Here is a 21024-nt window from a genome sequence, read left to right on the forward strand (position 1 = left end):
CTGCCCGGCGCGGCTGCCCGCACCCTGCCCGAGCCCTGTCCTGGCACAGCAGCCCCTGCCCGAGCCCTGTCCTGGCACAGCAGCCCCTCACCTGGAGCTCGCACCCTGCCCGAGCTCTGTCCTGGCACAGGTGCCCCTCACCCGGAGCTCCAGCCCTGCCCGAGCTCTGTCCTGGCACAGGTGCCCCTCACCTGGAGCTCCAGCCCTGCCCGAGCCCTGTCCTGGCACAGCAGCCCCTCACCCGGAGCTCCAGCCCTGCCTGAGCCTTGTCCTGGCACAGGTGCCCCTCACCCGGAGCTCGCACCCTGCCCGAGCTCTGTCCTGGCACAGGTGCCCCTCACCCGGAGCTCCAGCCCTGCCCGAGCCCTGTCCTGGCACAGGTGCCCCTCACCTGGAGCTCGCACCCTGCCCGAGCTCTGTCCTGGCACAGCAGCCCCTCACCCAGAGCTCCAGCCCTGCCCGAGCTCTGTCCTGGCACAGGTGCCCCTCACCTGGAGCTCGCACCCTGCCCGAGCTCTGTCCTGGCACAGGTGCCCCTCACCCGGAGCTCGCACCCTGCCCGAGCTCTGTCCTGGCACAGGTGCCCCTCACCCGGAGCTCGCACCCTGCCCGAGCCCTGTCCTGGCACAGCAGCCCCTCACCTGGAGCTCGCACCCTGCCCGAGCCCTGTCCTGGCACAGCAGCCCCTCACCTGGAGCTCGCACCCTGCCCAAGGCTCTGTCCTGGCACAGGTGCCCTCACCTGGAGCTCCAGCCCTGCCCCTCACTCCACACTCATCCCTCTCCGTGCACCTGCCCTCCCGCTGTGCACCAGCTCCACGCTCTGCTTTCCTCTTGGTAACCTCCCACAGTTTCACAGCTCTACACAGCACCCAGAGCTCTCGGCTCTGCAGCACAGTGCTCCACACAGTACTGACCCTGCCAGGCACAGCTCATGTCGGCACAGCCTCGTGTGCCTCTACATTTACAGGATTTCATCTTAGACTGCTCTGCACTCTGTAATCGCACCTCCACACCAGCCCAGTGTGCAGGCACACCTACTCTTCTGGGTGCTCCTTACACTCACACTACACTGACACAACACACTATGCACTGTAAATATCCCACTCTTCACCATCCAAAATAACTCACTCTATCAGCACCATAGAAATTTTAAGCTTGGAAAAGACCTTTAAGATCATCAAGACCACTCAAATACATCATTAAACCATGTCCTTAAGTGCTGTAACCACATTTTTTGACTACTCCCAGGAATGGTGACTCACACCATACTGCACCCTCATTCTATACCAAATCTGTGTACAGCTCACACTTTCCTCAGGGCTAGACCCCTGTATGTGCCCATGCTTTATTCCCCGTATTCCTCTGAGCTTTTGAAAAACCCTGCTGTCTTTGTATTACTGTCTGTAACACCAAATTCCAGCATGTCTGCAGATCAGAACTGTACATAACAACCAGTTCCCCATTTGCAGAAAGGCCTCTAAACATCCCATTTCATACTCCCCACCCTGAGTACACCAAGCACCTGCTACCATTCAGATGCTGACAGAAGAGCTGTCTGTGCTTCCTCCACACTCCAACTTGCCCAGAGAAATAAAGGCATAGCAGTGACACTGCATACTTGGCACTTTGACACCAAGAGCACTATTACTGTTCTTGAGTATTTCATCAAGCAAATACTACATGCTGCCAACCCTGTTATCTCACTGATAATCTTCCCTTGTGCTGCTGCAGCAGCAGCTGCATGACAATGTGCTGAGAGGAGCTGGTCTGTGCTTTTGCACATCTCAATGTCCTTTCATCATTGCTCTGTGATCAAACCTAGCTCCTCATTTCTTTGTGGTCAGGCACTTGGCCTAGCTGGCTATTGTGAATCTTTAGTGATAGATATACATAACAAGATAATTAAAACCACCTCAGGAGTGCTTTACTTGTGGTACAGTTAGAGCAGAGGTTCTGTACTGGATTAATTAGGATTAATTAATTATGATAGTAATGAATCAAATCATACTTTGGTAGCACTTTCAGTATGAGGCACTCTGCCTGCAGGTGAGGCAGCAACCTTCAAATACAGAGGAAGTGAGCAATTAAAGCCAAGTAAAGTTGGAAGTTGTTGCTGGCTCTGCCTGTTTCTGTTCTGGCAAGTCCAGTTGCAAAGTGCCTTGTGCCTGTTGGTGTGCTGAGCAACATCATAAGATATGCTTATGGATTCTCTGCCTCAGCTTCCCAAGATAGGCTGTAGCCTGTCTTATGTTTTAAGGTACTTACATGTTGTCATTACACATCAATGGGGACAACAGGGACAGCCTGTGCTGCCCTTGAAAGGATCCTGTTTTTCTTTTGCAGAGACATACTGGGCTATGCTCACCCAGAAGAGTCAGGGAAGGTCCCCTATGTCCCTTCAGGTCAAGTAGTAACTCAAGAATTTTCTATATTGTGACTTAGATTTCAAAGCTCTCCCACATTCAGTATATGCTTTTATATATAGACATAGAAAAGATTCAAAAGTACTCAGCATCAATTTCTAGTCTGCTGCTACTGTTTAAATAACACAGAAGTGCAAAATGGCCAACTGCTGCATGACCCACCCGAGGCAGTTGCAGAATCCCAGCCCAGAGATCTGACTCATCCTCCTGAGATTTAAGCAGCAAGGGATCCTCGCTACTGCACTCTGATCACTTCCATGAACAATATTGCCACATAGAAGCACACCATAAACCCAGTAAGATCTTCCTTGCTTTCCCCTTCCCTTTACATAAGATTTCTAAGAACTCACAGTTCCGTTTCATTTTTGCACAAGACCTGCTAGTCCTAAAGTTACTAAATTTAGGTTCACGGCCTTCATTGAAAGACATCAGAAACCCTTCTAATATATCAAGTGCTTCAGAAACAGATTTGTCATACCTAAGGCCTCTCTCTAGACACCTTCATTTTCACTGCAAATATGGAACAAAGTGGCAAGATCAAATCTTGATCAGTGGGTTTCCATGTTTCTTTGCATTTCAGCTGTGATGCAGCATTTGAACTGAGTAATGAGTTCTGTCTTCACATGGTTTGAGGCTCTTCTGAACAAAGATTGATGGGGACTCTCCCTATAGTGTTACAACTCCTCTTACAAACTCATTAAAAAATACTAGATAAGCTCAGTCCTGTACAGGAAAGCATTTGTTGTGCCTCACCAGCCTCTTCACAACTATGTCTCTTTTTAGGTCTGCTCTTTTAGCACTTCTCACTTTTAACATAAGGTCCCCATTCAAAAGGTTATTGATAGTTTTTACTTTTGGCACAATTTCAAACACTTTGTCAAAATCCTGTCAGACAAAATGCAGGATACACAAAAACCAAACCCAACCATTTTATCCTGAGAGTATATTACCCCACTTATAAGGAGACCCACACTATACTGCCACCACCAGCTCAGGCTTACACTCCCTCAACCCTTTCCCTGGGGAAGTAGGAATTGTTCCCTGCACCACCTGTGCAAAAACACCTCGCTCCTCTCCTGGGGAGGGTTTCACTAAGGCAGCAGGATCTGTGCAGCCACAAGGCAGCAGGGAAGCCATGCCCTTAAAACACGAGCAGCTGCTATTCCTGGTCTGGCTGAGTGTTAGTGTGGGGCAGGACAGCTGCCTGCAAGCGCATGTCTACTCTGCCAGAGATTTTGCTGCTCCTCACTCACAGCTCCCCTTCCCCTAAACATCCCTCAGATTTACTACATGGAAACTCACAGCAGAAGTCAGCTGCTGTCCCTCTTTACCTTCACGCAGTGCCAGTGAAAATAAAGGTTGTTCTGGAAGATGCCGTGTATCTTACAGCCCTCCTGAGGTTACAGGCAGTTGGGGTAGGCAGATGGCCCTCCTGAAATATGTTAATAAGGACTGGGAGTAGGGAGGAATGATACAATGCAGCAATTAACAAATGACAGAGAGGAGCAGCAGAGCCTACAGAAATTTTCAAGCTACATAAACAATCTAAAGGGCACAAGCTTAATAGTTGAGACCATATGGATGCTAATTGCATATTACTCCCCCAGAATGGGGAGAGAAAACCCTCCTTGTTTGTAGAACTGCCTCTGTCCCACCTCTGTGCCCAGAAAGGAACTCTAGAGTTGCAAGGCTCAGCACAGTGTCCTTGCTCTGCCATCCAGACAGCAGCAATTCTGGCACCATTTGACTCTCACAACCCCCAACAGGACTACTATATCAACACTTAATACAGTATCTTTATACCTTTTCTGCAAGGGACTATCCAGGTTGCAAGAGGCTGACAGTCTCTCTACCCCCATGAACTTCCTACCCTCTTTATGGACTGGTATTCCTTGGATCCTTCATCCCAGTTAACATGACGTTAGGACACATCCCTCAGCCCTGAGGACCATGGGATCTGGAACTGCCTGACCTCATCACTTCCCCCTAAATGTGTAGATCCTCTCCTTCCTCTGCAGATGTAGCTGTGCAGCTACACTTAAGGAGAAGAGGGAGGCAGACAGAAAGCAATGTGCTTTCAGGTTTTCCCTCCCCAAACCATTGCTTGAGGCTGTGCAGGTAACAGTGCTAAAAGTGGAGGGGAGAGCAAAGGCATGGGACACGTTAAGCCACAGGCAGGGCAAACACAAGGAATACAGCTGCATTAGTGGCTACTCTTTAGGTATCATTTTGTGCTGCACACATCTGACAACTACAAAATTAGAACAGCAGTGAAAGACTGAAAACTGCTGCAAAATTCCTAAGCCCAGGAAGCAAAGGTAGAATCTTGACAGAGGCCTGTGCAACATCAGGTAAATTCAAATTAATCCTTGAAATAATACCTCTAACTTCTACCACAGCTTGATTTGGTCCAGGGCTGCAAGAAGGCTGCTCAGTGGAATGGTTTGATTTAATTTACATCTGATTCCTCTGGTGTACACCAACTCCTTATATATGACCGTGAATTTAACATAGTCCTGAAAGCAGACTTGGGATAAAATAAACCATCAACTTGCTGGCATAAGGAAATACTGGTTTAGATAATCCCATTATCAGAATCACTTCTCCTTTAATACAGCACTTTCAAAGCAAGAAGGTAAACATGAGAGCAAAATAAGTGGCAAGCCAGGCTCTAGAGAGACCTTGGTTTATCTGTAGGAAGGGAACAATAGTACTTGATGAGTTATTTTGGGGTGCTCAGGAGTAAAGCAGAGATGATCGATGACATACTATCCTGGACAGTTGTGCTCTCGCAGCTGGGATCTAGTCACCAGCCCAAGACATTTCCTGTCCTCTCCCAACCACAAGGATAACTGCTTCCCATGACAAAGGAACCTGCTGGCCCAGCATCAGACCCTACAGCTCTAAGAGTGATGAACTCTCCTGAGCCTGCTTGGCCTGCCTTGTTTACAGGTGGCCTTTGAGACAGTATGAGAACAACCTAACACAGCACAGTGCTGCCACCAAATTTGACTGGCATCCTGAAAGTCAAAATTTAGCAAAGTCTAAAAGTGCTACGAATTGCAAGCCTGATTCCCTGGAGGTTCAGGATTTAATGAGCACACCCTGAGTGGTGATCTTACCCCTGCTACCCCCCAACTCTGTACAGCCTTCTGTGTTTTATTCAGTTATTTCAAACCCTCCTCTGATGTTAGTCTTTGAGACAACTTCATTTATCTCCCTAATACTCTCAAAGTTACTCTCTATTTTCAGATCTCTGTTCCTCTGACACATTCTTGCCTTTCCTTAGAATGCACTTGAAAGAGCACTCCTAGTCTACCATCACTCGACCCTGCCTGAGTAATATTACATTTCTAATTACTCTACCCTGTATAATGCACTGGATTTGCTTCCTATTTTGTTTGTCCAGGGCTCTTTTGGTTTTTTTTTTTTTTTTTTTTAAACCTCCCCTGCCTCCTTTCTCCAATCTAGCCAAGATGAACTTCGTTTTCCTCTGTTCTGTTCTTGGTTTATATTGAGATATTCTTGCCTGATTTTATGTTATATATCCACCCAAGGCAGTGAAGATCATCCTCTTCTGCTGTATTGTGGTACACAATACAGTGCCAAAATGTCAGAGAGCATTCTACACATCAGAGACTGGAGCCTAGAGGATTTACAGGAGGAACTGGGATCACAAGGGAACACAGACCTTTGTTTGCAGTGTTGCTTTTGGGTACTTCTATGGTCATTCCTACTAACCACACATTGTCTGCAATTTGGTACATCCTAGCACAACCCTCAAGCCAGCCTGGCCCAGAGGCAAGTGAGGAAGGGGGCAAGAGGAAGGAAATTGGGTTGCACAAGTAGACAGGAAAAGGACAAGCATAGCATGAGGTGGATAACACACTGGGGATAGGGAAATCTGGAATGGAAGGGTGGCTGACAGGAGACTGCTGCACAGGGTGGCTGCAAGATGTCCAGTTCCTGCAGCAGTGCAGGGGGCTGAGCAGCAGTGCAGGCAGGAGCCAGGTTTTTGAGAGAGGATTTGATTTTCAGAATCGGCAGCTGGAGTTGCATCTTCTGACACCTTTGTAGCCTCCACAGGGCACGCGTGGACCTTGCAAAATGCTTCCCTTCTGCTTCCCAACTACCTCCTGCCCTGCTCCAAGAGACAAGTCATGCTGGTCCTGCCAGCCAGTAACTACTCACCAGCCAGCTCCAGTTCCTGGGGACCAGATGAAAAATCCTGTTCCTGTAGTCACAGCTGTGCCATATGCTGCTCAGCCAGTGCTGTTCTCTGCCTCAGAGATGGACACACTTCACACAGTGACAGTAATACTCTTTCAGATGAAAATACGGTTTACAAGAGGAAGTAAGTTAATTTATAATTAACTCGAGATGCCTGAGCCCAAGACAAGAAACACTTTTTAACTGGCAGCCAGATGGCTTTGTGGGCTCTGTTCCTTAAACCATTTATCAGCTTTTCATCTCAGACACTGCCAGTCAAGCAGCAGGCTCTGGAAATTATCCTACCACCTCTCCAGGAGGGTATTTTTGTATAGAGGTTTTGTTGGATCCCCAAACTTTATGTAAGTAGCTTAATTTACTACAGCCCCTTTTTAATTTATTACATTCCCTTTCTTTACAAATTGTCTTTACAAAGGGAATGTAGGACAGAGACTTTTGTTTTGCATGGAAGACAACTGAGGGTTGCAGATTTAAGATTCCTCCCTCTCCTTACCTAAAAGAAAATTAAAAACTAATTACTACTTAAACAGAAATGAAAAGCTTTTCCTTGAGCCCCCTTGTGTCTGTTACAGATACAACTCTCCAGGTCTTTGCCCTATGGTGTGTATGCCTTTCTAACAAGCTCTCTCACAGCAGTGCAGTTTACTTGACCTACTGGTGCTACAAATGTTTTCTAGTAAATGTGTTTTCTGTACACAAAATTACTATTTTTCCTAGATGAAAATCATAGCAATGAGCATCTTCTGCTCTGCACCTCTACACAGATGCATGTGAAAATGCTGACTTCAGATATGAAGCATTTGATGCCCCATGAAGTGTTGATTCCAAAAGGTCAGATTTTAATGCCCATGGGAATCTTCGCTTCCCACCTCTTGCGTGGCAGAAACCAAAAACTTCTCCCCATGATTCCTGTATTCGAAGCCAAAGCACCTGCATTGAAGGAGTTGTCCAATTAGTCTGATGGTTACAATGCCTTTTTCATTACAAATAATTTTATCATCAAATTGTCTTGGGATGCTACTCTGCACTGGTCTCCTACACTGAAGAGCCATCAAGTTCTGTGTATGGACCATCATCTTACTCAATTTTTCTCTCCATGCTTTTTCAAACAAAATGGATACTATAAGGGGTTTGGGTTTTTCTGTTTTTTTTTATAGAAACACTTTATTGCTGCAGTCAATAACCCTGTGTATCACACACAAATAACCAATTACAGTTTAAGAAACTAAAAATAATTCTGCAAGTGGTAATACTGAGAAAATGAACATACATGAAAGGATACAAAACTATACATTAAGTTACTAGAAATTTAATAACTAAAAAATTCTGCAGAAGTATGAAGTGTCTTGTATAAACGTTATACAACACATGCCAGTGTAAAGTTCTTCAACATTATACAATTACCTATCTACAAATGTTTTACCTAAATACAAGATTAGCTGCAATTTTTAAACAGTTATCTTCTATACAAAGACAAGTGCTTTCAGTACTTCATTGGAATATACAGACACCGCAATATCTCAAAACTAAAAAATAATCACAAAATAAAAGGTCCCACTTAGAAATTTTCTTTGCGTATCTAATACAACACTAAGGAAATCCAGCCAGCAATATCCTTGCTTTTGTATTTACCCTTTTTGACCCATATCTGAGAGGGACCCAATCCAGAGTCACTGACCTCCCCCCTTTCATTGCTGGCCAGTCTCCAGAGCAGACCACAGCAGAAATCTGTATCTTAACACATGTCAGCTTTAGGAGAAATTTGGACCTGGTTTCCACTTTGCAATAGATACATACTCTGCCACACACAGGGCAGAAGCTCCTGTGCATGGCGACATCCATGCATCACTTCCAAGGTTTCCCATGAGTGGCAGGCCAAGCAGCCCCTTCCTTACAGCACCAAGTGGGCCTCGTGCTCTGGTCAGTACAGAGGGCTGGCTTGAACAGAGTTATGACTGCTTCCCAGCAACTCCCAGGCACAGCACAGAGGCCCAGTACTTCTCTAAGCCCTCGGAGGCTCATTCAGTCTTCAATGAATGCCTCCCTGCTGAAGCAAAGCCAATCTCAATGACACTCAACCAGAGGGAGCTGTCCCAGGGTCTGGCCATCTCTTCAGAGCACATTTTAAACACCATTCTCACTCCCAAAATACAGGCTTACAGCTGAAAAAGTCCTGAGAATCCATAGGAATTTAATATCTCATCAGCTCTTACACAGAATCAACCTTCTGCAGCACACACCTGTATTTGTAATATAATGGACATTCATGAGCTGGCAGATTCATCCAATGTGACACAGCAGGGGAATTTCCTTGGCCCAGATGGTGTCTTTTTGCACAGGAGTGCTATCAATAGAATGGGGTCAATTACATGGGGCATTGGATATATCAGAAAAGGCTCTGGCAACCCAGGGAAGGGATTGTAGTAGAAGATGGCATTAAGCCTATGCTCCCTCCTACTTACATTCTGGTCTCAGGAAAGTCCCAGGGTAACCCAAGCTAACTTTGGCCAAATACATGGACCAGACTTCTAATTCAGTCATTTCAAAAGCTGCCAGAAGGAAGTTCTGGAAAGCCTGATCTAACAGGGGGTGAATGTTCCCTGTACTGACATCTGAACAGAAAGGCCAGAGCTCACCTGAGCTGGCATCAGTGCCTCACAGCTGGAAGCTCAAAAAAAGTCAGCATTATCTTCTTGAGGAGAAAGAAGAAAAAAGCACCATTCAGCCTTCTCAAACATTTGATGGCACCATGCAAAAGCAGAGAACTGCATCTCCAGAAGCTCACCATTAACACCAAGCAAGAATCAGCTTGAGAAGTGTCACCAGCATAAATGAAACCCCCTGACAGATGGATCTCTTCTGCAGTCTTTCCTGGTATGAGCATTCCTAAGCAGTATAAAGAATTTAAATAATAGGCCTTAATTTTCATTCAGAAAAGAACTGCTGGGAGAGGGAATTGTTAGCAGCAACATAGGCTAAAACATTTTCATTCACAAGTATTCTTCCCCAAGTGATTTTGCTGGAGATGATTTTTCTTTACAAGTTGAGATACTCAGGGGCACAGCAAAAACCTTCAGTACCCTGAATACACTGAACAAGACCTGGCACATTCCACATGCAGCTCCCAAAACACCAAATGAGATTTTGCAATGCTTCACCCAGAACCATGTACAACAGTGACTGAAGCAGAAGCAGCAAGTTCGGCAATGTCAGAACATTGCTCATACACCAGAGCCACTCAGGTGAGCTGGAGAACAGCCAGGTTTCCCAGCAGGTTTCACAGCAGGACTTGTCCATCTTCATTTCACCCAGCAGCCCAGACAGGATGAGCAGTGCACAGCATTGCTCAGCAGCTGATCCTGTGCACCTTGCAGCTGTAACGTGAGCCTCTCACAGATGGGCAGGCCTTGTGCACTTGGGCTTTTCAGAAGAACATCATGAAGGTGTGCAAGACCTCATACTTAACCCACCTGAGTTTAGCTAGTGAATCTTTCACAGAACAAAACAGAAAACAAAACGAGACAGTGTATTATCTGGGTTTTCAGAAGAAGATCACCCACAGCAAAGTTCAGGAAAGGTCTTGAGTAATTGCACTTTAAATATGGCAGGCACAGGCAACAAACTCTGCATGTGTATGGTCACAAAGACTGCCCCAATACTAGCAGAGTATGCAGGGTTTGTCTGCCTGTATCACTTAAGCATGGGACATCCTGACAGCTAGTACAGTACACAAATCCATGCCAGTGCAGCTTTACCAGGACTGCCCAGAGGTCTGGATGTTTTAACACATCTCAAGAACAAGGTACCACATTGTTCATGAAGATCACAGACAGTAAGCTTCAAGCATGAAGTGACAGAGGCACATGTGCTTTTCCTGTAACAGCTTCCAGAAACCACTGGGATGAGTGTTCTCTTACCAGAGTCCCTTCTCTGCCTTCTATTAAAATATTGATTTAGAAATAAATTAATATTACATTTTAAGGAAAAAAATCCCTGATCTCTTACTGTTATATTTTAAGAAGTCTTAAAGCAGCTGTTTTTACTATGAAAAGAATGTACCCAAAGTCGTACTTCAAAAATACTAAATGAAACTTGAACTAGAACTAAGAATTTAGTTCACTATCTCAGCAAGTAAACAGAAACTTTTACCTGAGAAGTCCAGGCAACTCCTACTAAAACCAGCCATATTATGATCATTGACTTGACAGAGATTTAGACAGGGCTCAGGTAGGGCAAGTCAGCTTTCAAATGCAGAGGCCTCATGTGCTGACTTTTCATGGGGCTTTGTTTCTGCTCTAGTCATACTGAGACTTTGGTTAAATGAGGGCTTAAAGCTGGACAGTGGTGCAGTGAAACAGACTGGATAAACAAATCAACTGCAGACACCCCAGGCTTTGGGAAACTGTCTAAAGTCTTGCTAACAGATTTTAAAGCTGTCCCACTCTTTGCATGAAAGCTGACTGATTAAAAAGCCAGTCCCAAATTCAAAAGCACAGATATATACTATTCTCTGACCACACAGTGCATTCACATCAAGCAGGTATTTTTAAATGTATCTACTTAATGTGATATTTACTTCCCAGACTTGCATGTCAGCATTTCCTCTGACAACATCAAATTCTTGGGTAATTCAAACAAGACATAGCACTAAAAAAAGAAAACCAGTTTCAGCTGTATTGACCAAGTTTCCTCTTTTCTGTAACAGCTCACATTTTTATCAATATAGCAACAAACCCTTTGCCAATGGTTTGGAATGAAAGCCACATCAGGTATATATGTGCAGGTATGTTGATGGTTTGACCTGTTGGGAAAAAAAATCAAAACCAATCCCCAAAGCAGAGCACTGAAATCACTGGAAACAAACATTGTACACATCCACTATTCCTCATACACAAGTCACAAGTGCAATATCCCTTGAAGAAAATTGCTCCTCAAAGGAAACCCAAAGAGGCAGAATTTTTTAGTGTTACATTTAGTAAGATAATGTGGGCATGTGTGGGGAATCACAGGCTGAAATTTAAATTTTTTTTTTTCATAAGGCAAGAGGTTTATGTTTCAGAAGAATAGATGGGGTAAAGAATGAAGAAATATTTCAAAAATGACACATTCTTTCAAGTTTCATTCTCATTTGACATACATATCACAAAATAAAGGTTTTTAAAAGTGCTATATGCTTTGTAAGTCTCATTGCAATATGTAAAGCAAAATTTTACACCTGCTGTTTGAGACACAATGTTAGTGGCAGTGTTAGTGGTAGATAAGACTCTCACATTTCTCTCACTGTCTGGGACAACCTCCTTCATCACACATACAGAACAGACCAACCAACCAACGCCACACTACACATCCTCCAGAATCACTTAAGAGTCATGTTTTAAAGGTACAGACTCCATGAAGCTGATGACAGCTCGCTAGCGACTTCCTTGATACCAAACCCAAGGCTCATTCTACCCTGTGAATGCCTCATCCTGTGGCTCTTTGATCAGCCAGTAGGAGACACAAAATGTTGAGAGGTATGCAACCATGATGACATTGACAGATATGCCTAAGGGATTTTAAAAAATTCCAACCAACCAAAGAAAAAACAAACTAAAAAAAAAAAAACAACCCACAAATGTAAAAAATTCATCCGCCAGCCCTCAGCTGTTTGCTGATGTTAAAAAGGTAGAGCAGTTTGCAGTAAACAATGATATTCAAATCTTCAAGGACATATGGAAATACTCCTTCCACCCAGAAATCAGACATGAAGGATTTCTGCAGCACAGTCTTCTGGCTCTGTGTAATGTGAAGAGTTTGTGTCTGAATGGTGAACACCAAACATTTCTTTACTTTCGAAGTTTGGCTCCATTAGTGCAGGTTTTTCAAAAATATTCTTTTTGCTAGTTTCTGGACAGTTTTGTACATATATTACTCGGTTATAAGCTTTAAGTCTCTTCCACAGCTGTACATACACCTTGCATTGTACATACATGAACAGAAGTCCTCCAGTGAAACCAATAGCCACAACTACCAGCTTAGTCCAAAATGGCCACTCTAGAATGCCTGGAAGTAAAAAAAATGGAAAGAAGAATTAAATTCATCTCAGAAACTGTCAGTCAAATAGCAGGAAATTATCCTACCATCTCTCCAGGAGGGAGGGTATTTTTATATAGAGGTCGTCTTGGGTGTCCAAACTTTATCTAAGTAGCTTAATTTACTACAGCCGAACTTTCTTAACCTGGACTAAACTGGATCTTTCAAAAATGCACTGTAAGGAAACTGTTACAGAGTTTGGGTCATGCCAGCTATTCTTATTTTGCAATTTTTCCTGTCTGGCTTTTTTTTTTTTTTCTTTTCAAGTTAGACACACAGACTTCTGCTTCACATATCACATTCTTCTTCACCAGAGAAAAAACCAAAACAACTGATTTTCTGTGTCTGAGCCTTGAGGCAGTACAATCACAGAGTCAAGGCAACCACCAGTGATATGCTTAGGTCTTTTACACCTGTTTTAAACAAAGACTGGATCAAATTATCAAAGGGATTCTATGGCATGATTTCCTCTTCATAGCAGAGACTCAACTCAGTGACCCAACAAGTCTGTTCCAACTCTGTGATCACACAGCACATGGAGACATAAAGGAATGATTGTTACCATAGAGCTTGACATGTTTGTTATGCAGACGAGGAAAATTTTATCTGCATCACACTCAAGAACTTGTATCTGAACTAGAGCATCTACTCTGATACAAAACTGCAAGTGCTAGAGATGCTGAAGCATTCCAAGTTTTCCCTCTGTCCTTAAAAACTATCACCATTACTTTTTGCCTAAATTTGTCTAGCTTGAACATTTAGAAAGTAGATCTTGTTACATTTCTATCAACCACCTGTAAATGAAAAACTATTCCTTTTATACATATTCTGCTTACATAGGTCCTGTATTCATCCAGCCTCTTTAAAATAAGTGCCATCACAAGATGGATATGAAACTATGCTGAATCAACCATTATCAGGTTTTTCAGAGAATAAAATTGTATCTTTCCAACTCTTCAAAGTTTTAAGTAAGATACAGGGCTGGTGGTGTTTTGGAAATGCACAGCAGTGTGGGAGAAATTCAAATATTTTAGTCCCAGCATACAAAGGGCATTGCAGCTACTGATGAAATCCCACCTGTGATTCATATCTGACCCTCTGATTCAAAGGTGAGCTGTCTGATGCTGTCTGTAGGCAGTGACAGCACATGCTTGCTGCTGTGTAGACATGAATATATATCCACACATCCCCCAGCTCATTACAACACTCCTTGGATTTAGAATCCAAATGAAAGGAGAAAAGAAAACATTATAATATGTGCCAAATATTCACATAATTCCTTCCTAATTATGTTCATCTAATATATTTACAGGATAAATAACCTGGAGATGATAAAGCTCTGAAAACATATCCTTTTCATTATCATATGGAAACCTTACACTTTTGGAAAGCCAATAATGTTCACTGTTCATGGAAGAAATGGGGTTGGATGGAACAGAAACTAAGAGATTTCATTGGAAGCAGCTTCCTGACTGAAGTCGTGAACAATGCAACTATAGCCTAAATGAGAAGCGAGAGGATAACTTTTGAATTTCAAGTGATTCTGCTCTGAAGAGACTTTAACAGCTCTGTGGATTTACAGGTTTAGCAATGCTCAACTACCTCCCTGAAGGACACTGTTCAATCACCAGCAAAACATTTTCCACCTGCATGTCTAATAGGCATACAGTGCTCTGTAAGCAAGGACAGCTTGCCTTCTAACAGCTTCCATCCATTCCGTCCCCACCTTCAGGCTTAGCTGCCCGAGGAACAGTTTTGTGACAGCTGCAAATCTGCAGCCCAGCATACCTAAGCAAACACATTTCATCTTGGTACGTTTACTGCTAACATACTGAAGAAAACATTCTATTCAAGAAGTTAAGGTACCTGTGCACTGGGGTGGCAGCCCTTGATAAGATTGCAAGCATCTTATCTCAGTTGTGCAAATTCGAGTCCTAATATTCAACTTGAATTTCTTCTGTTTCAAGTGCAATCACTCATAAAAGTCTTCCCAGCCTAACATGGCTCTCACTGATGACTAACCCAGCCCACAGATGACTGGGTGGAAAGAAAACCCTGTTGATTTACCTCAAAGATTTGAATTTAGGTTCCTCTTACTTCTTCTCTTTTTAAAAATGGTTCCAGTTTTGCCAAGTTTAAAGGTAGTCATAGCAGCAAACAAATGCTTATATTGTTATCTGCAAATTTAGACATGAATTTGCTGAGGCAGTGCAACTTTGTGTCTGGCTACAGTGGGTTAACTCTCATATCCATGCATTTCACAACTGCAAACTAAATTGACCTGAAATAGATTTAAAAAGTACCCATAGATTAATTCACTGGTTAATTTACTGATTTAACAAAATAATTTTAGAACTCTGCTCTTAAACCAACCCAATATGAGGGTAAAGCTGACTAGTTTACATTTAACACTTTATGTCTCATACCCTCTCTCCAATCAGGATAAATAATTATTCTAAGAGAATAAGCGAAGATAAGCAAATAACATACCGGTAGTTTGTCCCTGTTTAATCTCTTCAGCAGTCCTGTCTATCAGGACATAGAGAGACCACACAACGCAGGTGATGGCAATGATATGGAATGTTACAGAGCACATGATCTTCCTCCTCTCGCTGGCTGTCATCTGCAGTTTCTCCCACTGGCAAAAAAACAGGAAGAACCAGAGCAAGAGATTAGGAGTTTATTGTCATTACTAGAGAGTATGAAAAGAGAATGCTGATAAGAACAAAAACCAGACAGGAGACCAGTTTCCTCCTAACAAGGGTTTTTAAAGTCAGATGGCATCACTGCATTGGTCACAGCATGTGTGTGATGGCTGGCAGCTCACCCTGCTGTGACAGGAGCCATCCTGGTGCCACAGGGGACTCAGCTCCCACCCAGCGCCTCAGGACAGTGTCATCACACCCTGCTTACCCACACAGGGCAGCTCCAGCACAGAGGGCTCCAACAGTGCTGCTCCTTCCCCTGCTCCCCACTTGACAGCAGGTACCCACAGCCGCAGCTGGGCATCTCCCCTGGGAGGGGCTACCCTTGCTCAGGGAAGTGTTCAACAGAACAATGGAAGTGGCACATGGATCAACTGACCAGGTTGTGTAAAGACAAACACCTCATGGTGGGCACTCAGAGTCCCATGGATGTTCAGTTCTCACCTCCTGCCTCTGGGGGCTTCATTCAATCTTCACTTGTACTTAACACCACTTATAGCAGCGACACTCACACTTTATTTTCAGTGTTTCAAGTGCACTTAAATACATATGCCCTAAGAATATACAGTAGAATGGGGGGTGACAGCTTTTCTAGAGTGAGAGGATGCAGCAAATTAAATCCCCAGATCTGCATCTAACAATAAAGCTCATATAGCCCAAACAAAACCACAAAACCAGGCCAATGTACTTTCAGAAAGATACAAGGAAACCAGACAATTATTATAGATGCTTTTAATATGCCAAACATACCTGGGATACCCAGAAGCTGTGTTTTAAATTTCTTTTCTGTAATTTTGTCTATATATATGATGAAAGTTTTTGCATGTGGGACACATATTCGTCAGCATATCTACTTGGAAGAGAGTTATGACAGGCTGTTCTCACACTTCCACAAAATACATGTTGGGACATACAAACATCTCATGCATAAAAAGGTGCATGTGATGTCTCATAGTATAATTTGTAGAAAAAGGGGACTTCAAAAAGGAGGCATGATGTGAAAGGGTGTAAGGATGACCTTAATGGTATGATTGAAATCATCCATTATGTTGAATTACTGCTTCCACTGCCACAAAAACGAGAATGGTTGAAACATGAGACAGAGACTCTGTGATCATCTCTGTGCTGGCAACAGACACATCACTTTGTCCAGCCCAAGCCACATTTCCAGTAATGTGGGCATCCAAACCTCATCATGGCAGAAGAATTGAGTACTTCCATGAATGACATGCTAGACTTACTGTACTAGAAAGCTGTATTTTTTCAATCAAAAGATTGAACAAAACATTCCCTTTGCATGTTGTATTTTAAATAGAAAATTTCTTTTGCTTCTATAAAAAGGTGTTGCCTATTGATAGAAAGTACAAATTAATCAAATTATTTTGCCAAAAAGCAACCATGTTAAATCTATTTGCAAATGCTTTTGCAGAGCCAGGAGGACCTGTGCTTTGACTAATTTACAGTTCTCTTTTCTGTGCCACAGCTTGGGCTCCTCTGCTGGACAATACCTTCTGTGAACTGCTGGCTTCATAGTCACAAAACCAGCTTGCACCACCTCACTGCTTCAAGAGAGATGACTGCAAAGCAAAACAGAAAATATTCTGCAAATTGCACACTAGCAGGAGACTTTGAGGAAACTCAAGTCTGTAGGCCCCTGCTGTATTATTCTGATGACACAGCATTTGCCATTTCCCACTTAAAATAACCAGCAGTTCAGGACTTTTTTCAAGTGTTGTTAAAACAAACAACAAAAAAAAAAAGCCCAGCAGAAAGTTTAGATTTAATGTCTCTTTTTTCCACTGAAATCTTAAAATCAAACATCTCTCTCTTGTCTGCCCTCATCTTAATTTGAGCTAAATTTTGTTCTCACCCTCTTCCCTTAGTATGTTAGTGTTAGAACAGTCCAACACTGCACTACAACCTTTAGATGCCATGGAAGTTTAATTCCATTTCTACCCTACAGAGAAGGAGAAGCCCTTATTATTTGTCCCATCCTGATCATACTCACCAATTCCAGGCTGTTTTCTCCTGACTGAAAGGTTACATAAGGGCTGAGTTGAAGATACAGAGGCATCTTATCTTTTTACTGCAGCTGAACATCTAAAAGGACTCTTTATATATATTTGAGAGGCAAACTCCTTCTATTTATGGTTCTATCCCTACCTTCTGGCAACTTGTCTGCTTCCCACAGATGACCTGTTCAGATACAACTAATGATGTTGAGTGACTCATTTCTGAAGGTGCACATTTTTTTTTTTTCCCACAGGGCACAAATATTCAGAAAATGTTCACCACCCACTTCAGGCAGAGTAAGCACAGAAAAAAAACAGCAGTCAACTGACAACAATAGCAACTCTTCTTTGGATTCTCTAGGGTAACTCCTTTCCTGCCCTATAGTTGGGCTGTGCAAAGTATGGTCTGTGCAGACACAAGAGCTTATGATGACCAATAGTGCAGCTCAGAAACAGCTACACTCTGTGCCAAGGGGATACCAAGCCAAAAGCAGCAGTTCTAGAAGGCAATGATCCACCACAGTCATACACAAAGGACATCCTATCCACTGGACATGCTAAGCTATCCACTTTGCAGACAGTACAACTCTCTGAAAAAATAAGAAGTGTTTGAAATCTGCTCTATTTTCTGTTAGAAGTCACTTCTAGGATTTGGACTAGTTCTCATAACAGTTTTTAGATAGCTGCAGTCCAAACTTATCACCCTACATGATTTAGGCTCATCATAACTGAATTTAATGTTTCTCATTTATTCTAGTTCCAGACTAAGGTTATCATTATCAAACTTTTCCACTTTGGCAGATATGGCAAGACTTGTCTGTGCTAAGAATACCAGTGATTTCCATCTCAAAATCCTAATGTCAGGACAACTGACATTGAAAGCTCAGAGGATGTGGGAAAACAAAATGAGGATAGAAGCACAAAACTGATCTTAGCACCTATACTTTAAGTCACTAGATTTATGAAATATACTTATCTATTAAACGAAAATACAGGTTCTAGTCACTCACAGCCTACGAAAAGGTGAAAATGAAAACTCATTTAACAGGGAACCACCTTCTACTTATAATGTATTATTTTCACTAAGTAAGTTTGATCCTTTAAAGAGAAAGGGAAAGCTACAAATTTTAACTAAATTACATCCAAGAAATGTGATGTAAAGTAAATTTAATATGAAACGCTCATATTTTGAAGAGAACTTAAAAGCCATACGGATCTTAGAGCCACAAAGTAAAGCAGCTAACAGTAATACAAAGCTCGCCATTAAAAAAATATTGGTAACTGTAGAGTTTTGTGCACTAAAATTGAAAGAAAAATATCAGATTGTTGCATGGATATATGCGCATATATATATATATATATATATATATATATATATACACACACACACACACACACACACACACACACACACAAAGAGAGCTGCTGGGCTGTAACAGCTGTTATCAGAGCTGGATTCCAGTGATGAATTTGTCAGGGCAAGTGTTAATTCAAGTCCTTTTGTACCTATACAAGACTGACCAGACTTACTAAGGAGCCACAAAACCATTAATAAATACATGGTGGGTGCTGCAGGCTCATGGGACAGCCTCTTCCAGAGTGGATCTATTTAACAAAGCATGTCCTTGGGGAAGCAGGTCCTGTGCCTACCTTTCTCAAAGGCTTCAGTTTTGTCTCCATGATGAACTCATACTTGCACAGTTCACAGCATCGTGTATCCGAGCTCTTGATCCATTGCTGCAGGCAGGCCTGGTGCACAAAATGAAGACTTCCCGTGCAGTGACAGGGGGTAATCAAAGGGCTCTCATCATCTCCTTCACAGTGACATATCCTGAATCAGAAGCAAAGCTGCTCATTAGGAGAAGAGGAAGCAGAAAGGATGTGGAAGAGCCATCTAGTATCTGTGATCACACATGGATGTTCACTGAGGATCCCGAGACATATAAATCAAAGGAATGTGTTCCACAAAGGAGCTAAAACTAAACAATTCAATTGCAGCACAAGCACATACACAGGCACAAAATAATTAAGCACAGGCACAGCTAACTAGAGAGCTGCTTTCTCACAGATGATGCACACACATAGAGCCTGACAGAAATGCAGTACCTGAAAGAAAAAACGGAGCAAGAAATGACAATGTTTCACCCAGACCAATAGCACTTAACTGCAAGTAGCATTTAAACAGATCAGACAGCACTTCCCAGGACAAAATATGTGCAGAGAGGTACAGCTACTCATGTACTACAGTTTGAAATAGAAGATATAACAAAATTCCAATACCAGTGGTGAAACAGTCCACCCCAGGATCATGAACACCTAATTTAGACAGCCTGGATTTTACACAAGTGATTAATTTCAATACAAACTCCTAAGAGACAGATTCACAATGCAAAACTACAGCACTGAATCTGAACCCCAAAACACACTTAGTCTAAATGGTTTTGCTTCTCCAAATCTGACGTAGTAAGAGTTGCTAAGGAAGCATTAGCTCTGCAAAATTCCCTATTTTTCTCACAGCCTAATTGTGCAAACAGCAAAGACATCTGATAATGAGTTACTACCAGCTGTTAACATTTGATTTCCAGATTCAATTTATACACAACCCCTGGGTAGCATCAAGCATTGTGAAGTCCTTCTAACCATGTGGAAGAGGTCATGAATTGAAAGGGGGATGGTGAGGAGCTCAGGGAATGAATACAAGTTACCAAGCATATGTGAAGCACATTCTGGCTTGCTGCCATCCCTGTCTATTACTGAAATCTCTTACTGATGTATAGCATCTTGCCTCTTGTGACCTTGCTGATAGCTGGCATGTGGAAATGAAGGCGTGGGTGGATTACAACAGCATCTTATTGATGGTAAGCCAGTACAGAACTAGATATGGTGGTAATGAGGGGGGAAATAATATTGGAGAGTAATAACAAAGCCAGCTTGAGGAAGTGCTGTTAGGGAGGAGAAAGACTAGGATAATAAAATGCTAGGTAGAGGGATTAGACATTTGATCCTGAACTTGATGACTCCTGCTCCTCAAGCACATTTTTGATGTGGGATAGGGCAGACCAGTAGACAAGTCACTGTGAAGACAGTCCAGATCTTGTTGTTCCTAACACCTGTGCACATGAATAATCCTTTGTAGCTGGAATAAGGACACCCATCATTTTTGAACCTCACACTATGGACCTCATACAGGCCTACCACTAACAGCCAATGCTCAGATACCCTTTGACCAAGACAACCAGGAAGCCCTTAACAAAGAAAAACGTGTGGTGGGATACAAACTTGGGGGGGGAAATCTAAAGCTATATTGATCTGATCTCACATGCAATTTTCAAGCAGTCTGTTTTCCTCCTGATTCCCTGCCTCTGACCAAACTAGCAGTGCTATCAGGACAACACATTGCTCATTAAAAGCTAAGACATATTCAGCTTGACCTTTATGATGTGTAGCTGAATCTCTCATAGTATTCCCAGTTTGGGCACTGATAAAGTATCTCAGAACCCCAGACCTGAAATACATTTTAGAAGAATTTCTTTGACTCCAAAGGTAGTTATTTTGCTTAGTAGCCTTGTTAAGTGCATCA

General features: G+C 42.8%; 1 protein-coding gene across 2 annotated transcripts in view; it reads right to left on the bottom strand.

Moving 5' to 3' along the window:
* Nucleotides 1-7785: 7785 nt before the first annotated feature.
* MARCHF8 (membrane associated ring-CH-type finger 8) overlaps nt 7786-21024 on the bottom strand; it is an 89479-nt gene continuing 76240 nt past the window's right edge. For both annotated transcript variants that reach the window (XM_077784612.1, XM_077784611.1), the window contains 3 exons: nt 19095-19275; nt 15218-15365; nt 7786-12697 (listed from right to left, as the gene is read on the bottom strand). In XM_077784612.1, coding sequence (XP_077640738.1) covers nt 12393-12697; nt 15218-15365; nt 19095-19275 — 634 coding nt within the window. In that variant the 3' untranslated portion in view covers nt 7786-12392. The remainder of the gene's footprint in view (nt 12698-15217; nt 15366-19094; nt 19276-21024) is intronic.

The sequence above is a fragment of the Lonchura striata genome, chromosome 7, assembly GCF_046129695.1.
Source record: "Lonchura striata isolate bLonStr1 chromosome 7, bLonStr1.mat, whole genome shotgun sequence".
NCBI lineage: Eukaryota > Metazoa > Chordata > Aves > Passeriformes > Estrildidae > Lonchura > Lonchura striata.